The sequence below is a fragment of the Protomyctophum parallelum genome (assembly GCF_964188405.1).
Source record: "Protomyctophum parallelum genome assembly, chromosome: 6".
Lineage (NCBI taxonomy): Eukaryota > Metazoa > Chordata > Actinopteri > Myctophiformes > Myctophidae > Protomyctophum > Protomyctophum parallelum.
Genome location: NC_139701.1, coordinates 41,796,020 through 41,810,688, shown reverse-complemented (window position 1 = coordinate 41,810,688; position 14,669 = coordinate 41,796,020). Strand labels below are relative to the sequence as shown.

Genomic DNA, 14,669 nt, shown 5'->3' with positions numbered 1-14,669 from the left:
GAATATGGATATGGGGGAATAAAAAATAACAGCAAATGCCTAGAAATATGTAATGTAACAAGCAAGGTTTGAAACGCAATGTCGATTTTCTTTTCTTTTCTTTCGTTTTTAGTTTTAGTTTTGTTTGCTTTTTCATGTTTGTACTGTATGTTTCGGTCTTTTGTCATTGTTCAAGAAAGAAAGCCATTGAACCTCCAAATTGCTCTCAATTACAGGAGATTGATACTCCAGGGCAATAGAATAAACACAAAGAGCCATTCAGATTCAAAATCAGACCATCACTGCCGATGGCCTGATATTGACACTAATGGGCTTGACACCAATTGGTGTAGGTACTAGGTAGACATGCTTAATCCCCTCAAACGTAATCACACTTTATGTATTTGACTAGATTAAGCCAGACTATATATAAATATAAGATTTATAAACTTTTTAGTCATTCTAGTAAGACTAAAACATAATTGCCCAGACTCTTCTTCAACAAAGATGGCGAAAGCAAACATGCTTTGTTCTGTATACTTACACATACAATTGTATGGTACAAAATACTGAAGTCCTTAAACCAGAAACCTAACCTCACAGGAAGCCACGGGTGATTTGTAACCCGCATAATGGGTGATTTGTATCCCGCAGCACGGGTTGGACTAACGGGAGGTCTGACTTAAGGGCAGTCCCCGACAAAACCATGACATATTATGTTCCTCATGGTGAGGAACCAGGCAGCTACAACCCGTTTTATGCCAGGAAGCCGCATACAAGATTGGTGCATTTAAAATATCTCGAACATATTCCAAATATGTATGATACTGCATGTCCAGAGGGAAGTCGGTCAGATTGTCGGTTGTCCTAATCGAAGTGTGTCAATGGATCTCCACATATGGAGATCTCTGCAGTCCCTGTGTGAACCGCCAGAGCGACAGCGGTCAGTACTATGACGTCATGAGGACGACATCAACCATCTCCATATGCGGGCATACGAGGGACACGGAGGCTTGTAAAAGACCCCTGAGGTCGGCCACCATAGTTGGTCGAAGAGTGCGTGGAGAGGCGGAGTCCCTCCCTCCACCCATGCCGCTGTTAGCCTACCTGAAGAGCCTGTTCTTACCGCAGCTGCTGATCGGCTTCGTGTTCGTAGCGAGCGGCCTCGTCATCAACCTCGTCCAGCTGTGCACTTGTGTCCTGTGGCCCGTCGACAAGCAGCTCTACCGTCGGATCAACTGCCGGCTCGCCTACTCCCTCTGGAGTCAGCTGGTGATGCTGCTGGAGTGGTGGTCGGGCACCGAGTGCACGCTCTACACCGACCGGGCCACGGCGGAGCGACTCGGCAAGGAGCATGCCGTCGTCATCCTCAACCACAGCTTCGAGATAGACTCCCTGTGCGGCTGGACCATGTGCGAGCGCTACGGCGTCCTGGGGAGCTCCAAGGTGCTGGCCAAGCACGAGCTGCTGAAGGTCCCCCTGGTCGGCTGGACCTGGTACTTCCTGGAGATCGTCTTCTGCAAGAGGAGGTGGGAGGAGGACCGGGAGACGGTCGTCGGAGGCCTGACGCGGCTCCGGGACTACCCCGAGTTCATGTGGTTCCTGCTGTACTGCGAGGGCACTCGCTTCACAGAGACGAAGCACCGCATCAGCATGCAGGTGGCGGAGAGCAAAGGCCTGCCCAAGCTCAAGCACCACCTGCTGCCGCGCACCAAGGGCTTCACCACCACACTGCAGTGCCTCCGGGGCACCGTGAGCGCCGTCTACGACGTGACGCTCAACTTCAAGGACAAGCAGACGCCCACGCTGCTGGGCGTCGTCCAGGGCAAGAGGTACATGGCCGACATGAGCGTGCGGCGCTTCCCTGTGGAGGAGATCCCGGACGGGGAGAAGGAGTGCGCCGACTGGCTCCATGAGCTCTACCGGCAGAAGGACGCACTGCAGGAGCACTACCAGAGGGAGGGTTCCTTCCCTGGGCCCGCCGTGGTCCCGGCCCGCCGGCCGTGGACGGCACTCAACTTCCTGTTCTGGGCAACGCTGCTGGTGTCGCCGCTCGTCCGCTTGGCGTATGGCGCGGCCGCCAGCGGCTCGCCGCTCCCCGTCGCCGGCTTCCTGCTGTTCCTCGTCGTGGCCAACGTGGCGATCCGCCGCCTGATCGGTGTCACAGAGGTGAAGAAGACCGGCTCCAACTACGGCGACCAGGAGGTCGAGAAACTGAAGTAGCAACAGTAACACTGCGTCCTTTGAAACTCTATACCACTTGTGCAAGTGATTGGCCAGTAGCCACTATAATTTTTTGGGGGCGGAAGTTGCGGGATTTGGGCAGAAGTACCGCTCAAGGAAATGACGTTGACACTTAAAAAATATGTTTCCATCTACGTGAATGAAACAAGTGTTATATCGTATGCGGGGAATACATCTTCCACCGATACCGTCTCTGCCTTAGGTTGTGACCAGGCTTTTCTCTTCGCAGATGAGTAAGCCTGGGACCGAGGCTAGGTGGCATTCGGGGCAAACGCTCATGCCAGAACATGATTCACTATTCTCCTCTGCCTATCGGGTCGCAACGAGTCGGATCAATCGAAATTCGCAACGTTCCGACACAGTGTCTCACGTGGCTCAAGTTCTCTTGAGACGGCGGGCCTCCGGACCCCACGTTGGGAACCTCTGCACTAAATGGCTTTTGGAGGGATGGGTGTGTGTTCCAACCTGACAGGAATGAGAGTCGGGTGTGTGTTCTAACATGATGGGAATGAAGGTCTGGTTTGTGTTCTAGTTAATGGGCTGCTCTAAAAGCAATAACATCGAGTGTTAGTTACAACCTACAGCACTGATGTTGTCTCAAGTAATTTTTTTCACTTCTTGTATTTTTGTTTTCAATCCACTCATCTTTATTTGTATTCAACCCCTTTTTTTTCTTTCATCAACTCATCTTTGCTAGCTCCGTTGACAGTATCGGGGACAGTTTGTATCAGAGGTAATGGACATGTGGAAATTCAACTATTTATCTTTTATTTGTCTTTTTTCCCCCCAAACCGTTTTCTCCAATAGAATAATTGGGGAATAATGGGACAGACACCGGCTGGAGGGGCATCGGCTTATAGTACAGTACAGTGAACTGATTAAATGTTTTTTGGGCAGTGATATACAGTATCTGTCTTGGCCGAAACCGAATACCGAATATAGGAAACAGTTGGCCGAAAACCGAATACCGAATAGCCGAATACAGCTTTGTTGTAAAGCTACCTGATTATGGCAAAAGACATGATTATGGATTTTCATAATCGATTCATCGGGCGATTATTTAAACGATTAATCGGATTATGCCACCTTTTTTGCAATTACCTTTAAAAAAAAATGCTTCAAGTTATTGTAGGCATGTTGTAACTAACAATAAAGACAATCAAAATGAATACTCCTTCAAAATTAATATTTTACCCCCTTTTTAATACAATTTGATTTCATTGCCATTCCTTGTACTTGTAATGGTACTGTAATCTGTAATGTTGACTGTGTATAGCTGACTGTCTTTCTTCCCATTTCTATCTCTGGGACCCCAATTTATTTTTATTTCTATTGTAAAAATCAATGTAAATTTTGAGAGTGTATTTGGTTCCATTTTTGCACTCTGTTACAGACCCCCACTTGGTTTACTTCCTAACTATCTATAATTTATGGGAACCACTGTCCTACACAGTGTGTGGGCACGCACACGCACGCACGCACAAACACACACACACACACACACACTAGCATGCTAGCTGATAGGGGAAAACGTTCTTATTTAGCAGCCATATATTAGCATGTTCTCTAGGCTCTAGTATCACATATTGCCAAAGTTAAACAGCACTGAACAACTGATCATTGTTAAGCAAAACGTTCACGGACGTTCTGCTTCTGCTTTTGCCCTGCCTGTGCCCACTTCAATGCGCTGCTGAGATTACACACAGGTGGAACTAATTTGAGGAGCTAACGAGCAAGCTACTGATAGTGTTCGTCGTAGCCTGCCTGCAAACTCACAGATTCAGACATTGGGGAGCATTTTTTGTCATACGACAAAAGAATAGACAGTGGCGGTGCTCACAAATACCATGTTTTGGGACCTGTTGATGAGCGCGCAGATTTCGCGGAGCGCATCGCAGCCACAGCACAGAGCAACTTGACGCTGTGTGTGTGTGTGTGTGTGTGTGTGGGGGGGGGGGGGGGGGGGAGACTGAAGTTGGGAGAGAGAGAGAGGTAGATGCGGAGCGCTCTGGTTACGTTCAAGACAATCGCGTGTTGTGTTTATACCGACCCGGTGTTTTGACTATTCGGTGATATATTTTCGGCCTATTTGAGCCGAAACCGAATAGGCCGAAAATACATTTTTAGCCATTTTCGGCCGAATATTTTCGGTGGCCGAATTTTCGGTGCATCCCTAATGGAGATCGCTGTCAATGGTGTCAACAATAATCGGCACGATTCTGCACCGATGCCACAACGTGACATAATCAATAATCGAAGCCTAAATGTAATAATATATTAATATATAATTATACTATAAGTATATTGTATAACATATTATAATATACATTTAAGTAAAATGTTGTTCAGTATATCTGACTGTATAGTTCAGTATATGTTGCATTGACTGATTTGCCACGTTGTGCATTAATATAGAAAAGTGTGATGCATTGCAATGCATCGTAGAATCAAATTGAATTGAATCGTTACCTGGTGAACCATGATTATATTGACTGTCAGAGTGACATCAGAGGTCAATTTAATGAATTCTAAAAAAATAAAATAAGGCGAGACATAAGAGACATAAGGCAGGTGAAATCATGGTTTTTCAATTTTGAGATGTTGTGCTATTTTACTTCCTAAACATGTTTTCTTTCAAACTAAAGCAAAATAAACATTCAAAATACACATTTAGATGTTTATTTTAGTAGTTTATTTTAGCCAATGACAGCTCGTTTTTCTGGGTGAAAATCCACCCTCTCTATATTCACGATTGGTTGCTGGTAAATGGTGCATTTATATAGCGCCTGTATACAAAGACGCTTTACATAGATTGTGCATTACATTCACCTATTCACACACACACACACACACACACACACACACACGCACACACACACACACACACACATTCATACACTGATGGCGGCAGGAAACCATGCAAGGCACCAACCGGCACATCAAGGACTCTTCGACACTAACTCTGGGGGGGCCCGGGTTCGAACTGCCAACCTTTTGCGGTTACCATCCAGCCACTCTACCCTGAGCCACTGCCCATCCTGGTACAAAGGAAGTGACCTATTTGGATCAAACCACAGTCAGCTCGAGGTCCAGACCTTTCCAATGATATATGGCATGATATGTTGTTGCCAAGTATTGGATGAGAATGAGATATTTCGTCTCAAAAGTGTGGCTTCAAATAACATGTTTTGGAATTTTACAATACAAATCTTTAAAGGCAGTTTTTTTCCTCAAAATAAGTTTTCCTCATACCTGGGACAAAGAATCTCCACTTCAGTTGCACTCACATACAGCAACCCTTCCAGTTGTATTCATATCTATCCTATAGGAATTTGCAAAAGGGTTTGTTGATATATCATTCATTCATCCCGGACAGGAGACAATCCATAGGCCCTCATTTATCAACCGTGCGTACGCCAAAATATGGGCGCACGCCGAAATTACCGACATTTTCGGCATTTAACATTTCCGGCAAAGCTTGAAATTGAACTTGAGTAGGACAAATAGTCACGTCTGGTCGCGAGCTGGCGTACGCTGTTTTTCTGTTTTACACAAGCGGAGCAGCCTTGTCTGAACTGCTGAGAGGCTGTCACAGGCATCAAAACATATATGTATTCACTCCTAAAATGTTTATATAAAAGGTATGTATAATGTATATGGGCTACATGTAAAAAATAAATAAATAAAAATGTTAAGGAATACATGTGTCATATGAAATTAGTAGGAGATAAAATCGCGCAATTAAAAACAATGTTGCAAGAGATGCTTAAGCCATTTAAACAGTGTTTTGCATGAGCGCATACATGCGAGGATTTGGGCTGTCTGTGCTGAAATATTCCCATGACGGGACGTTGGAGAGTATAGTGCAGCAGCTGCTGCAGCTCAGCTGCGGAGAGTCCCAACGTGCAGGTATAGCCTACTGTAGCCTAATCTACAGCATGAAGGCCGATGTCTTTCTTACAGTATGTGCAATATAATAAACCCGACGCGTCGCTCGAATGCCAAATGTACCGTGCCAGGCTCCCAGCGCAAGTGGGAACTGCATCGGAGATATAGGTATATTACCCAGCCAGCCCATGCACCAGCCACATGAGGCTATGGTTTTGGCTGCACATTCATATAACAGTGACTAACGACTGCGAGGCAATCTAAATAGACTGGCGAACGTCGGAACGTGCATGGTCAGTTGGTCACGGACGGACCACTGTGATAGAGAGAGACAGACAGACAGGACAGGAGGAGCACCTGCAAAACAGCAGCGTGTGTGTGCCTATTTGTTATTTAATTATGGTTCACAGGTTCAGGTTTTCGTTCTAATAATTTTATATACAACTAACAACACACAGTGAAAGTTGCAAATAGGATATGTGCGTGCGTGCGTGCGTGCGGGGGGTGAGGCGGGCAGCAAGGGAAGCGAAGCGAGAGGAGAAACAGACAGCTTTATTTTAATGTGTCATGTAGGTGCGTGCGTGCGTGCATGACAGCAAGGCAAGCGAGGTGAGAGTGAAACAGACAGGGTAGGCCTACAACTTTATTTAATTCATGCAGGTGTTCGTTCTTTATTTGTTTAACAACACACCAGTTAGTTGGGCTTGCAAGTTGCGTGTGCGTGCTGTGCGTGTGTATGAGAGAGGGGGGTGAGGCGGGCAGCAAGGCACGGGAGAAACCTATTTTTTCATGTAACCATGGTTTCAGGAAACGTATTGCCGTTGTTCATGTCGCAAAAACGAGGGCGAGGCTTGATTTCTTAGGGCGTGCCAGATCAAATTCAGCCGTGACATTTATTAACGTGAGAACAAAATTAAGGAAGGATCAGCTGTTTGCGATCACTTTATAAATGCCGTGGCGACGTGGGTGTACTACGAAACCTGCACTCGAATCTGTGGCAGATTTTACACTCGATTGATAAATGAGGGCCATAGAGCCTAGTCCCTCCATGTGTCAGAAATTTACCTCCCAGCCCTGGCAACGGATTGTGTGCCCCTGGTTTTTCCCTAGTGGGACTGATTGAGGGTAGCTACTGGGACGTAAGTCGGGACTTGATCACTCCCGGCTGGGTGAGCCTGGGTCGCCTGAGTGAGGGATATGATGTTGAGAGACCCGAAACCCTGTTGACCTCAGGATACATCACTGAGGATACGTCCCAGGTGCATCCATGCAATGTTTTTTAGTTATAGCCTGATTTACATCGCATTTTATTCAACATAAAAATATGTCTATATAAATGTCCATTTGACAGTATTTTCTGATTCATGGAGTGATAATTTGAGATATCTAAAATCCCCTCTTTGTCTCTAATAATGTCAACAAAATGAAACAATAATTTTGAACCTGGCTTTATCCGATCTTCAGATTTATCGTAAATTAGCGCATATAATGCCTAATTTGCATATTTAAACATATCATTTCAGAAATCTCGACTGGAGAAGTTTCATTGTGATAGCTATTAGCTTTTTTTCCCTATCCCCCCCCACACAGTCTCACACACACACACACACACACACACGTACATACACACACAAATGCACACCGTGACGTCATGTGGCAGTCAAGTCTATGGACTTTTTATGGAACAATTTATTCCATACAAACTTCCAGTGTGAAGAAACCTTCATGTGAGGAAACTTGTTCTCGAGTAGAGCCATCTTTTTCCGGTCATGGCTGAGCTTCCTGGCCCTCGCCCTGAGATGTTTCTCTACGCGGAGCTGTATGTGCGGCTCGACGAACTGCGGCGTGAAGAACCTCTTCTTGGCGTACGCTCTGTTCATGTACCAAGGAATTGCGTGCTCTCGGAACGTGTACCAGTTGACCCGTCCGAACACGTCCTTCCTCCAGGCTTCTCCTGGCCCGTCTGCAACAAGCGCAGTGCCGTCGCCCTCTCCGTCCCCACCGAGTCCAGCCTGGCCATGGAGCGCTCGACCTTCTTCAAACGTTCCGGGCTGGGCATCGGGACCCTCTGTCTCTTTGACTCCTGCTCGACGGTGAGGAGCATGTTGCGTTCCTTCAGCAGCACGTACCACAGTTTGTGCAGGTCTTCGTTGCTCTTCGTCCGCAGTTGTTTGGCGTCCCACGGCGCTCCCGACCTGACCGTGGTCTCCCCCCAGTTCTCGGGCACGTCAAAGAACTCCTCCAGTGCCGGTCGTTTGGCGGTCACGTGCAGCGGTCTGCGTTGTTGCCCGACGGCGCCCGCGTGACGGTGCAGAGCCGGGGAGACGAATGAAGACGCTTGCCCGTTTAGATAGGAATGGCATTTGGCCGAGCCTTTAGCAACGGCGAGCGAGTGTCGAGCTGACGTCGCCGAGGAGATCCTAAACGTGTTTTGAAACTGCTTGCAAAGTGTCGAAATGCGCCCCGTCGAGGTCACTGCCATCTTTGATGCTGTGCCAAATGCATCAACAGCTCTGGATTAAGAGCGTCTGCTAAATGACAGACAAACTGGGTCAGACACTTTAGATCCATATTCCGCATTTGGACTTAACCTTTTCAAACAAAGACGTACCGTATATCCTGTATGTACACGTTGTCACCATGACTCAGCCTTTTTTTTTTCTTTTTTCATTTTAGTAGTTATTTATTGACTTCCCAGATGTTTAGTCATATTGCAGAAGACATTTGGTGCTGGAAACAACCATCAACCATGAACCATCACTTTAACAAGTTGCAACTTCAGCAAACATCACTGATGAAGTTCACTTACGAGTTGGAAGGCATTGTATTTCCTTGTTAAATTAAACAAAACTAGTAATCACGAATTGATTTTCTTTAATAGCAGATCTATAAGCTCACAACTCTCTGCACTTGTAGATCTTCTATTTTTGCTATACAACAAAGTATATAGGCCTTAATAAGCTCTGAAGCGGTTAACAAAGTGGGGTATCTACCGAAGTGGGCTATGGTTGCTGCAGTATGTCTCAACTCCAGCCCAGAAGACACACACAACTTTCTATTCTACAGTTAGTTCACTGCCTTCATCTGGTGTCCCTGGTCTAACTTACTCCCAGATTTGGCAGCAAATCAGATACACTGCGTGTCCCCAGGACCAGAGTAGAGAACCACTGGTGTTGTTGTGAAGTTATGTTGCCACAGCCCTCCATGGCGACACCCCAACATCACACATACAACGCCCCACAGGAAGAATGTTAAACATGCCGAATATGTTCCACTTTCTTGGGACAAGAACTGGATCTGAATGAGGGAAAGGCTCATGAAAAAACATAGGTGTACTGGTACAAAGTGAGAGTCCAGAGCCTTACAGTCCAGAGACAAGGTTGGGGGGGGAGAGTTTATCTGCGGTCGTTGGTACCAGATTTCCTCTTCCCTGCCAGGAGGTGCTTGGGTTTGAGGTCGAAGATGTGTCTGTCTCCCTCGCCTTTCCTTCCATCCGCGTTGAAGACTTTCTGGGAATTCTTCCTCATCTTCATCACCTTCCTCGCCATCTTGGGATCTCGTACGCCAGACTGGTCTCGAGGTGGGCGGGAGGCGCTCTGACTTCGGGTTTTAGAGGTGGGCGGGGCAGAGACCTCACGCTTGCGTTTCTTAGCAACAAGGCTGCGAGACCGCCGGGCATTTTCAACATAATGGCTATCATCTTTGTTAGTCATGTCCAGACCAAGGTCACCCATTTCCTTCTCCAGGATCTTTCTTTCAACCTTGGTCTTGGTCCTGGGCATGCGTGGCCCATGGACGTCCTTCTCCTTGGATTGCAGAACCTTGAGCTGTTTCTTGTTTCGGATCTGCTTGGCTAGTGCTCGGATCTCCTGCATCTCCTCATCTTCACTCTCCTCATCGTCATCGTACTCCCCGGCCTGCTCCTTCAACTCCTCCTCTTTCTCCAAATCCTCCAGTTTCGTCATGATGTCAGGGTCGATGTAATCGGCAATGTTATGACCCTCCCAGATCTCAGGAATCTTATCCTGTTTCTCTTCTGCATTCATGAGATCCCAGTATTTCTGCAGGTCCAGAATGTAATCATCTCCAAGCTCCATCTCCAGGTCTCTCTCCGTTTTGCGTTTGGGTCCGTCCACCTCCATAGCCTTTCTGCGATTCAAGGCTCCCTCTGGGATAAATGGCAGCCTCACCTTCTCGTCTCTCTTGGAGGGCACGGCCAGGTGGAGTCTGTTGAGAACATCGTGGACCTTCTTTCCTCTCATCTTGCCGTCAACACGGTGGGAAAGGAGCTTGTCACATGCCTCTGTCTTCACCTTCATCACCCCCTCCTCTGTCAGGGTGCTGGTCTCAATAACAGGGATACCTTCGGCAGAGAGGTCTGTAAAGATTTTATGGTTTTCCTCAGTCAGCTCACTGATCTTCTTCACATCACATTTGTTGGCCACAACAAGCAAAGGCTTGTTAGCAAAGAGCGGTCTGATACTGTTGAAGAGCTCCAGCTGCTGAGGCAACGTGTTACCGCACTGCTCCGACAGATCCATGATGTACAGCACGGCCGAGCGCAGGTGGGCCAGTGCCGTGATGGCCTGCATCTCAATGGTGTTCCTCTCCTCCAGGGGGTGGTCCAGGATGCCGGGTGTGTCCACAACCTGCCAGCGAAGATACTTGTAGTCCATGTGGCCCACAAACAAGGACTTGGTCGTGAAAGCATAGGGCTGCACATCAACATCGGCCCTGGTGACCTTGTTGATGAAGCTGGACTTGCCGACATTTGGGTAACCACAAAGCAGAAGGGTTCTTGTGTTGGGGTCAATGGAAGGCAGACGTGACAGATGCTGACGGACTTGTTCCAGGTACTCAAGGCTCTGCTTCTGTCGCCTGAGGATGGTGCACATACGCCCCAGGGCTGCCCTCTTCAGCTGTTTACAGCGGTACAGAGAGTCTCCGTACTTCATCAGACGAACATAGTCTTTGGCCACGTTGTCAATCAAATTCTTGGCAATGTTAATCTGACCCAAAGCCAGTTTGTAATGGTCTTTATCATACAACACGTTCATCAAGTCGGCATAGAATGGATGGATATCATCGAGCTTGGGGAAGTCGGTGAGGATTTGGCTGAGTCTGTCATGGTAGTTCTGCTGTGTGTATTTAACTTTGCGCATGTAGAAGTGTCGAATGCGATGGATCTGGTAATGTTTGTGTACCACTGTCGGAGTCTTCCGCTGCGTTTTAGATAAAGTCAAGTCGATGAAATCCTTTGCGGAGGGAACCACCATAATCTTCTTGAAATTATAAAGTGCCATTTTGTCAGACAGTGTGGTTCGCTGACGGCTCAGCCTTAACCATATAAAGAGTTCCCAATGCAGCTACGCCCAAATATGGAGTGTGTCGTCATGGCATCAGAAGCACATAAATCTGTCAGCTTTATGGGTACAAAACAGGAGCATTCACGCCATTGCAACAGCATAAAAAAGCCATTCAATGTCAGGTTAGACACATACTGTGAGGATTGAAACCAACGTCAGGAAACAGACAGGCAGGGAACAGGTTTGAGCCCAGAGTGTGGCACTCATTTATTGAAACCAAATAATATACACAGGGTTTGAACTTGGAAATAATAATAATAAACTCAGGCTCCCGGTTCGTCAAAAAGAGATAGAGTCAGTCTGACATATTTGGATTATATAATATATTGTGAGGGAGTGTGTGCTCGCTTACCGCCAGACCGCGCACCAACCTGCCACGGAGAGAGTGTTTGGCTGGGAGCACAGGTGTTGCTCATCTGAAGCCCTCCAGCAGATAATTGTGATAGTACCTGCCTCCTATGATGCAGCCCAGCCGGTTGTGCTCAACTCCGCCTCCCCTGCTCTCTCTCTCTCCAGGGAGGTGGTCAGGTGGCACGCGGTCCCTCAGCGAGACACCACAATACAAATGTAATGCTTATATGGTTATAGTTGATTGATTGATTGATTGATTGATTGATTGATTGAAGACTTTGGTACTAATGTATTTCGATGCCACTACTTTTGTATTATTATATCGCTACTTTTACTTAAGTATAAAATCAGATGGATCATATTTTGGGCCTATAGAGGCTATACGTCGTCCAACAATGCCGTTTGTTCTAGCCTCCATCATCAACAGCGTCGTGCACAACGCGGCACTGAGGACCGCTCCGCGGAGAACTCCCGCCGTCTCCGCGCTCCTCCTCGGACCACGTCCCGTCGGAACGCCGTGGGTTTTGGCGGCGGGTAAAAAGGACCTGGTGAAGAAGGAGCACCTCCTGGTCCTGGACGAAGACGAGCTTCAGGAGCAGTTTGTCCGAGGCTCCGGCCCCGGTGGTCAGGCCACCAACAAGACCAGCAACTGTGTGGTGCTCCAACACGTCCCAACCGGCACCGTGGTGAAGGTATGCTCTTCTTGTGATGAAATAAGCACTTAGGATTTGACAGTGTAGATAGAGGTTCTATAGTTTTAATTAATTTTGACCTGAGATCAGATTAAAAAAATGTCTTCTAAATCCTGACAGTTTTCTGAAATGTAATTGGCCGCCAACCCCCATTTGAAAATATGTTGTTCCAGGGACCTCCCCAGAAGCCAATATTTGAGTTAAAATGTTAGCTCTGAAATAATGTATGTTCAAAGATTTGTGGCACATTTTCACAATTTTTTCAAATCCTATTTTTCAATAGCTAAACCTATAACATAATGCTTGAAACACCAAAAACGGGTTCCCGTTCTGAATGGGTTTAACTGAATACATTGTTCTGCTCTCCCCCCTCCCCTACAGTGTCATCAGACGAGATCACAGGCTCTAAACCGACAACGAGCGCGGGAGATCATGAGAGAGAAACTGGATGTTTTATTCAAAGGAGAAGAAAGTGAGATCGTAAAGAGGAAAGACGAGTCCGTGCAGAGGAAAAACGAGAAGAGGAGGAAGGCAAACGAAACGTTGGAGAGGAAAAGACTGCTTAAAGAAGCACTTGAAGCCGGTAGTAAACCAGGGAATGAAACGGACTGAAGTTTTTTATATCTATTCTACGTCCGAGCATAGACATGGTAACGCCCCGCCTGCCTCTGATTGGCCTACCGACACTGCCCGTCTTGCCTGTCCTCCGAGATTCAAGTAGAAGAGGCAAACTAATATTGTTTGTGCCGTTTGCTTTGATTGAATAATTAATTTAACACGTATGTACTCTGATTTGATTTGGCTGTGTTCTAAATTAAAGTGTTAGTGTTGATCATCGTGTTTTAATCTAATTATAGTAAACTAATACTATTATACTAAAAAAGATGAAGGTCAAGGTATTAATCTAATTATAGTAAACTAATACTGTTATACTAAAAAAGATAAAGATCAGGGGAAAAGAGACATTTTTACAGTACAATAATGTTTCAAGTTTACACGTGTATAAACAGGCCAACGGCATAAACCATATTAGTTTGCATCTTCTACAAAAATAAAAAGTTACACGTACTTGTATTATTTATTTATTTCCCACCACAGAGTAACCTCGCAGACTATCCAGCATGTATCTTCCACCTCGGAGGAAACTCTGGTAAGGCTGCCAGCGTCGGCATAGGCCAATCAGAGGCAGGCGGGGCGTTACCATGTCTATGTGATCGGACGTGGAAAAGATATACGCGCTGAAGATAAAGGATTATAAGGTGTTGTTGACTACCTGTAAGAGTAGCAGTAAGAGCTGAAGATAAAGGATTATAAGGTGTTGTTGACTACCTGTAAGAGTAGCAGTAAGAGCTGAAGATAAAGGATTATAAGGTGTTGTTGACTACCTGTAAGAGTAGCAGTAAGAGCTGAAGATAAAGGATTATAAGGTGTTGTTGACTACCTGTAAGAGTAGCAGTAAGAGCTGAAGATAAAGGATTATAAGGTGTTGTTGACTACCTGTAAGAGTAGCAGTAAGAGCTGAAGATAAACGATTATAAGGTGTTGTTGACTACCTGTAAGAGTAGCAGTAAGAGCTGAAGATAAAGGATTATAAGGTGTTGTTGACTACCTGTAAGAGTAGCAGTAAGAGCTGAAGATAAAGGATTATAAGGTGTTGTTGACTACCTGTAAGAGTAGCAGTAAGAGCTGAAGATAAAGGATTATAAGGTGTTGTTGACTACCTGTAAGAGTAGCAGTAAGAGCTGAAGATAAAGGATTATAAGGTGTTGTTGACTACCTGTAAGAGTAGCAGTAAGAGCTGAAGATAAAGGATTATAAGGTGTTGTTGACTACCTGTAAGAGTAGCAGTAAGAGCTGAAGATAAAGGATTATAAGGTGTTGTTGACTACCTGTAAGAGTAGCAGTAAGAGCTGAAGATAAAGGATTATAAGGTGTTGTTGACTACCTGTAAGAGTAGCAGTAAGAGCTGAAGATAAAGGATTATAAGGTGTTGTTGACTACCTGTAAGAGTAGCAGTAAGAGCTGAAGATAAAGGATTATAAGGTGTTGTTGACTACCTGTAAGAGTAGCAGTAAGAGCTGAAGATAAAGGATTATAAGGTGTTGTTGACTACCTGTAAGAGTAGCAGTAAGAGCTGAAGATAAAGGAT

At 46.1% G+C, this 14,669-nt stretch overlaps 3 protein-coding genes and 1 pseudogene across 4 annotated transcripts; 2 read left to right on the top strand and 2 right to left on the bottom strand.

The window, feature by feature from the left end:
- Positions 1 to 1,065: 1,065 nt before the first annotated feature.
- LOC310860960 (1-acyl-sn-glycerol-3-phosphate acyltransferase gamma-like) lies at positions 1,066 to 2,202 on the top strand (the record flags this gene model as incomplete). Its single annotated transcript, XM_083768181.1, has 1 exon — positions 1,066 to 2,202. Exon 1 carries the CDS (start codon positions 1,069 to 1,071, stop codon positions 2,200 to 2,202), a length of 1,134 nt encoding a protein of 377 aa, XP_083624307.1. The 5' UTR covers positions 1,066 to 1,068.
- Positions 2,203 to 4,688: 2,486 nt separating this feature from the next.
- On the bottom strand, positions 4,689 to 8,593 carry LOC310859983 (large ribosomal subunit protein uL29m-like; annotated as a pseudogene). Its single transcript has 2 exons — positions 7,816 to 8,593; positions 4,689 to 4,692 (listed from the first exon to the last, which is right to left on the bottom strand). The product of its transcript is annotated as a large ribosomal subunit protein uL29m-like (transcript).
- A 377-nt stretch (positions 8,594 to 8,970) lies between these two features.
- LOC310859688 (GTP-binding protein 4-like) lies at positions 8,971 to 11,437 on the bottom strand. Its single transcript, XM_083766374.1, has one exon. It carries the CDS (start codon positions 11,412 to 11,414, stop codon positions 9,507 to 9,509), a length of 1,908 nt encoding a protein of 635 aa, XP_083622500.1. The 5' UTR covers positions 11,415 to 11,437; the 3' UTR covers positions 8,971 to 9,506.
- A 786-nt stretch (positions 11,438 to 12,223) lies between these two features.
- Positions 12,224 to 13,132, top strand: mtrfr (mitochondrial translation release factor in rescue; the record flags this gene model as incomplete). Its single annotated transcript, XM_083766747.1, has 2 exons — positions 12,224 to 12,520; positions 12,902 to 13,132. The coding sequence occupies 2 exons, from the start codon at positions 12,224 to 12,226 to the stop codon at positions 13,130 to 13,132; spliced, it is 528 nt and encodes a 175-aa protein (XP_083622873.1).
- Positions 13,133 to 14,669: the final 1,537 nt, after the last annotated feature.